The 6,784-nt window shown below is 55.7% G+C and overlaps 1 protein-coding gene across 2 annotated transcripts; it reads right to left on the reverse strand.

The window, feature by feature from the left end:
- Positions 1-8: 8 nt before the first annotated feature.
- On the reverse strand, positions 9-2,630 carry NAA38 (N-alpha-acetyltransferase 38, NatC auxiliary subunit). Of its 2 annotated transcripts, none has more exons than XM_053968573.1 (3): positions 2,539-2,630; positions 1,593-1,770; positions 9-815 (listed from the first exon to the last, which is right to left on the reverse strand). In XM_053968573.1, the coding sequence occupies exons 1-3, from the start codon at positions 2,575-2,577 to the stop codon at positions 721-723; spliced, it is 312 nt and encodes a 103-aa protein (XP_053824548.1). In that variant the 5' UTR covers positions 2,578-2,630; the 3' UTR covers positions 9-720. The 2 variants fall into 2 exon arrangements, with proteins under 2 accessions (XP_053824548.1, XP_053824549.1); XM_053968574.1 differs by having other exon boundaries at positions 1,593-1,767; positions 2,539-2,629.
- Positions 2,631-6,784: the final 4,154 nt, after the last annotated feature.

Genomic DNA, 6,784 nt, shown 5'->3' on the forward strand with positions numbered 1-6,784 from the left:
CACGGGGACAGCGTCACCAGGGGGGGCTTTAATGGTGACCCCCAAAAACCCCCAGGGACATTTTGGGGAGGGGGGAGGGGGCTCGAAGTCTTGGGGGGTCGTTCAGGCATCGGGGGGGGCCCCACGTGGATTTTGGGGGGGGGGTCTGTCCCAGCACTGGGGGGTCCATCAGGGTTTTGGGGTCCGTCCAGGGGGTCCGTGAGGCACTGGGGGGGTCTCAGGTGTTTTTGGGGGTCCTTGGGGTGTTTTGGGGGTCCCTGGGGTGTTTTGGGGGTCCCTGGGGTGTTTTTGGGGTTCCATCGGGTGTTTTTGGGGTCCCTGGGGTGTTTTTGGGGTTCCATCGGGTGTTTTGGGGTTCCATTGGGTGTTTTTGGGGGTCCCTGGGGTGTTTTTGGGGGTCCATCGGGTGTTTTTGGGCTCCCTGGGGTGTTTTGGGGGGTCCCTGGGGTGTTTTGGGGTCCCTGGGGTGTTTCTGGGGGTCCCTGGGGTGTTTTGGGGGGTCCGTCGGGTGTTTTGGGGGTCCCTGGGGTGTTTTTGGGGGTCCGTCGGGTGTTTTTGGGCTCCCTGGGGTGTTTTGGGGGGTCCCTGGGGTGTTTTGGGGGTCCCTGGGGTGTTTCTGGGGGTCCCTGGGGTGTTTTTGGGGGTCCGTCGGGTGTTTTTGGGGTCCATGGGGTGTTTTGGGGGTCCCTGGGGTGTTCTGGGGTCCGTCCAGGGGGTCCCTCAGGGGTAGGGGGGCTCCACCTCGATGGACACGATGTGGTGCCCGGGCACCATGGCCAGCCCCAGAACTCGGGGTTCACTGCCCGGGAAGGCGTCTGGAGGGGGAGAAAGGGCTCAGAACCCCCCCCCAAAAAAATAAAACCAACCTAAAAACCCCCATAAAAAAACCCCCAAAGACTCTCACAAAAAAAAAAAAAAAAACTAAAAACCCCCCCAAAAAAACCCCAAACCCTCCTGCTAAAAAAACCCCAAAGACTCCCACAAGTCCCAAAACCTCCAAAAAAACTCCAAACCCCCCCCCCCCAAAAAAAAACCAAACCCCCCCCCCCCCAAAAAAACCCCAAACCCCCCCCCAAAAAACCCAAATCCCCCGGACCTGCGGCCTTGAGGAACTCCTGTGCCGAGCCCAGGATCATCGCACTGCTCTGGCAGTCAGAGCTTGGATATCTTCCCACCCCCCTCAGACCCCCAGGACCCCCCCAGAACTGCCCCAAACCCCCCAGAACCTTTCCCCAGGACCCCCCAGAACCCCCCCAGGACCCCCCCGGACCTGCGGCCTTGAGGAACTCCTGTGCTGAGCCCAGGATCACGTTGCTCTGGCAGTCAGAGCTTGGATATCCTCCCACTCCCCTCAGACCCCCAAAAGCCCCCCAGGACCCCCCAAAACTCCCCAAACCCCCCAAACTCCCCCAAACCTGCGGCCTTGAGGAACTCCTGTGCTGAGCCCAGGATCATCACGCTGCTCTGGCAGTCAGAGCTTGGGAACCCTCCCACCCCCCTCAGACCCCCAGAACCCCCCCAGAACTGCCCCAAACCCCCCAGAACCTTTCCCCAGGACCCCCCAGGACCCCCCCCCCAGGACCCCCCCGGACCTGCGGCCTTGAGGAACTCCTGTGCCGAGCCCAGGATCACGTTGCTCTGGCGGTCCGTGCACAGGAACGCTCCCACCAGGGTCCGCCCGTCCGACATGCGGATGCGGAGGCTGCGGTTCAGCAGCGCCTCCAGCCGCTGCCGCCCCCGGGGGGGCCCCGCGACCCCCGCCCCGGGCTGCTGGGGGAGGGGGGGGGGGGGGAAACGGCTGAGACCCCCCCCCCGAGCCGCGGGGATGGGGCCGGGAAGGACTGCGGGGACCCCGGCCCCAAAAAACCCCACCCGTGTCCATGTGCCCCCCCCCCCAGACATCATCCCCCAGCCCCAAAAAACCCACCCCGTGTCCCTGTGGCACCCCAAACATCCCCCAGACCCAAAAAACCCACCCCGTGTCCCTGTGCCCCCCCAAAAATCCCCCAGCCCCAAAAAACCCACCCCGTGTCCCTGTGCCCCCCCAGACATCATCCCCCAGCCCCAAAAAACCCACCCCGTGTCCATGTGGCACCCCCAAACATCCCCCAGCCCCAAAATATTCCCCAGCCCCAATGGCCCCCCCCAAACCTCCCCTCAGTCCCTATGACCCCCCCCCAAATTTCCCCCAGACCCAATGCCCCCCCCCCCCAGCCAAAACTGGGCCCCCAAACCTCCCCAGCCCCAAAATATTCCCCAGCCCCAATGGCCCCCCCAGAACACCCCGCAGCCCCCCCCCAGACGCCCCCACAACCCCCTCACGGCCCTACCGAGCCCCCCTGCCCCACTGGGACCCCCCCCCACAGCACCGCCAGCCCTCAGAGCTCCCCGAGTCTCCCCTCAGGACCCCCGCACCGCCTCTCACGAGCTCCTGATGCCCCCCAGGATCCATAGGGCAGCCGTGCCCCCCCCCCGGTCCCTCAGACCCCCAAATTCCCCCCAGATTCCCCTGCAGACCCCCCCACGCCCCCCACTCACGGCCGGGCCACCCCCCGCCTCCTCCGGCGGATCCGCCATGATGGCGCCGCTTCCCGGCAGCCCTGGCGCGGCCCAGGGGGCGGAGCTACGAACTACAACTCCCGGCGTGCATCGCGCGCCGTGCGGCACCGACAGCGGGTACCGAGGCGGTGACTACATTTCCCAGCATGCGCCGCGCGCTATTACAATAAAAGCAAGGACTACGTTTCCCAGCGCGCCCCGCGGCGCGTAGCGCCGGGATTTCCGGCGGCGTTGCCATGGCGACGGGCGGCGCGGGCTCGGCGGCGACCCCGGGCCCGGCCGGAGTGGCCCCGAGGTGCGGGGGGGGCTCTGAGGGGCCGGGGCGGGGCTCAGGGGGGGCCTGGGGGGAGCTCTGGGGGTCGTGGGGGTGTCCGGGGGTCCCGTTTTTGGGGGGGGTCTCCCCTCCGTGACCCCCCCCCCCCAACCCAGGCGCAGCCCCTCCTGCAGGCCGCGTGTAATGACGTCACCCCAGAGGGGGGTCGGGGTCCCCGACCCCTCCCCTCCCCCCCAGTTAGGGGCTCAGGCCCCCCCCCCCCCCCTTTGGGGGTCACCAGGACCCCCCCAGTTTTGGGGGTCCCCCATCGATTTCGGGGTCCCCGGGGGATCCCCCCCGATTTTGGGGGCCAGTTGTGACTTTTTGGAGCCCGAATAAATCGGATTTTGTCCAAACAAGGCGCGGCGGAGCTTGGGGGAGGGGACAACGCCGGGTGACAATGGGGGGGTCACCAGCGGTCCGTGACACCTGTCGGTCTGTCTGTCCGTGCCACCTGTGTCTGTCTGTCCGTGCCACCTGTCTGTGTCTGTCTGTCCGTGTCACCTGTCTGTGTATCTGTGTCACCTGTCCCTGTGTCTGTCCGTGTCACCTGTCTGTGTATCTGTGTCACCTGTCCCTGTGTCTGTCCGTGTCACCTGTCTGTCTGTCTGTCTGTCCGTGTCACCTGTCTGTCTGTCCGTGCCACCTGTCTGTGTATCTGTCCGTGCCACCTGTCTGTCTGTCTGTCCGTGTCACCTGTGTCTGTGTGTCCGTGCCACCTGTCTGTGTTTGTCTGTCCGTGCCACCTGTCTGTGTGTCCGTGTCAGCTGTCTGTGTGTCTGTCTGTCTGTGTCACCTGTCTGGCTGTCCATGTTACCTGTCCCTGTGTCTGTCTATCTGTGTCACCTGTCCCTGTGTCTGTCTATCTGTGTCACCTGTCTCTGTGTCTGTCTGTGTCACCTGTCCCTGTCCAGCTGTCCATGTCCCCTGTCCCCGTCCCTGTCCCTGTCCCCATCCCCTGTCCCTGTCCCCATCCCCTGTCCCTGTCCCCATCCCTGTCCCTGTCCCCGTCCCCATCCCCTGTCCCCGTCCCTGTCCCCTGTCCCCATCCCCTGTCCCTGTCCCCATCCCCTGTCCCTGTCCCCATCCCTGTCCCTGTCCCCATCCCCTGTCCCTGTCCCCTGTCCCTGTCCCCTGTACCCATCTCCTGCCCCTGTCCCTGTCCCCTGTCCCTGTCCCTGTCCCCATCCCTGTCCCCTGTCCCCATCCCTGTCCCCACCTGACCTGGTGACACCGCGGTGCCACCACGTGGGACAGTGCCACCCTCCTGGGGGGTGTGACAGTGACGGTGACACGGGGGTGGCCTCGGGGCTGTGAGGAGCACCAGAGCCACCAAAGAGAGGGAAAAGGGGCAAAAAGGAGCAAAACGCCCCAAAAATGGCCCTGGGCAGGGGCTCGGGGGGACAAAAGCCACAAACAGCCCCAAAAATGTTGTCACATCTGGGATTTGGGGGTCCTGGGGGTGTCACACGAGGGTTGGGGACATTTGGGGGTCCTGGGGGTGCCACACGAGGTTTTTGGGGGGAGAATTTGGGGGGATTTGTGAGGATTTTGGGGTTCTTGTGATGTCACACAAGGATCTGGGGAGAATTCGGGGTTCTTGTGGTGTCACACGAGGTTTTGGGTGGATTTTGGGGGGATTTGGGGGTTCTGGGGGTGTCACACAAGAATTTGCAGAGATTTGGGGGTTCTTGAGATGCCACCTTGGGGGTTTGGGGAGTATTTTGGGGTTCTCATGGCGTCACACGAGGTTTTGGGGGGAATTTGTGAGAATTTGGGATTCTTGTGGTGTCACATGAAGTTTTGGAGAGAATTTGTGGGGATTTGGGGGTTCTGGGGGTGTCACATGAAATTTTGGGTGGATTTTGGGGGAATTTGGGGGTTCTGGAGGTGTGACATGAAGTTCTGGGGGGATTTGGGGGGATTTGGGGTTCTGGGGGTGTCACATGAAGTTTTGGGTGGATTTGGGGGGGATTTGGGGGTTTCTGGTGCTGAGTGACAACAACCAGGAGCAGCTTTTGGGTAAAAAAAAAACCCAAATAGGGTAAAACCCCCAAACCTGGAGTGGTTTTTACCCCATTTCCCATCATTTTGGGGTAAAATCAGCTGCTGGGGGGTTCAATCTGCTGCCCCAAGGTACCAACCCCAGAGTTTTGGGGCAAAAAAGGCCCCAAAAAGGGAGGGGAAGGAAAAAAAAAAGCAGCAAACTCCACCAGTGGGGGAGGGGCAGGCACAGCCTGGGGCTTTTGGGGTGATTTTGGAGCATTTTGGGCAACTTCACCCCCTAAAAACCATCCCTGAGGACAAACTCACCCATTTCACCTCTGAGTTTTTCTTTGGGGGAGGATCTGGGGGAACTTTAAACCCTTTTTTCTCCCCTTTTTAATATCTTCTTTCTCCTTTTTCAATTCCCCCCCTTTTTTTTCCAATATTTTTTCTTTTTTCATCCCTTTTTTAATCCCCTTTTCCTAATTTCCCCATTTCTTTAAAACTTTCTTCTCTTTTTTGAATCTTTCCCCATCTCTTCAACTCTTTCCAAATATTTTTTTTTTAATCTTGACCACTTTTAAAATATTTTCCCCCTTTCTAAAGTATTTTTCCTGTTTTAAGTACTTTTCCCTCTTTTGAATCTTTTTTCCATTTTTTTACTCCCCTCTTTAATACTTTTCTCTTTCTTTCACTTTTCCCCTTCTTTCCATCCATTTTCCCTTTTGTTCTTCCCCTTTTTCAGACTTTGACTTTTAAAAATAATTTTCCCTTTTTATCCTTTTTTCCTTCTTCAATGTTTTTCCTTTTTAATATTTCTCCATTTTTTAATTATTCTTAGTAACTTTTGTTCCTTTTTGAATATTTTTCTCAATTTCAACATTTTAAAACTTTCATCCTTTTAAATATTTTGCCACTTTCACCCTTTTTGAGTAGTTTTTTCCTTTTTCAAAATTTTCCCTTTATAATTTCTTCCCTTTCCCATCTTTTTACCTTCCCCCATCCTTTTCCAATCTTCTTCCCTTTCCCAATCTTTTAAAAAATATTTTTTCTTTCAACTTTTTCTCTTTTCTAACCATTTGTCTCTTTCTCAGCATTTTTCTTTTTTCATCTTTTAAAATTCTTCTTGGTTTTCCACTATTTTTTATTCTTTTTCAATTTTTTCCCTTTTCCAATCTTTTCCCCCTTTTCAATCCTTTTTCCCTTTTGCAATTTTCCCCCTTTTAAATCTTTTTCCTTTTCCAATATTTTTCCCTTTTTAATTTTTCCCCTTTTCAATCTTTTTATTCCTTTTCAATCTTTTTTATTCCTTCTCAATCTTTCCCAACCTTTTTTAATCCCACCTCCATCTTTCCAACCCCTTCCTCAACCTTTTTTTTAATCCTTATAAACCCCCCCTCTTTTTTTTGTTCTTCCTCCCTGCAGTCTTAAAGAAACTCCAAAAAAAGAAAAAAAAAAAAAAAAAAAGCCAAAAAGAAAAAAAAAAAACCAACAACCCCAAAACCCAACCCACCAAACCACTCCCTTCCCAAGTATTTCAAAGTCGAGGAGGGAGGGAGAAAGAACAAAAAAAAAAAAAATTTGCTTTTTAATTTTTTTTTTTAAGTGCGTGCTTAAAATCACCGAGGGAGGGGGGAGGAATGGGCGAAAAAGGGGGGGGAAAGGGTAAAAAATCCTTTAAAAAAATGAAAAGGGAAGCGTGACGAGTATGGAACTAGTTAACCTTTAACAATTTATGCTGATGTCACACTGAGCATGAGTACTGATTAATCCCCCCCCGAAATATTTTTATGGGAGTGAGGAGGGGGGGGGGGGGAAAGAATAAGGAGAAAGAGAAGAAAAAAAAAAAAAAAGGCAGAAAAAAAAAAAAAAAAAGAAATAATTTACCGCAGCCATCTTTGTTTTATGCAGAAAAATCTCCGGCTT

This window comes from Vidua chalybeata, chromosome 36 (genome assembly GCF_026979565.1).
Source record: "Vidua chalybeata isolate OUT-0048 chromosome 36, bVidCha1 merged haplotype, whole genome shotgun sequence".
NCBI classification, from domain to species: Eukaryota; Metazoa; Chordata; class Aves; order Passeriformes; family Viduidae; genus Vidua; species Vidua chalybeata.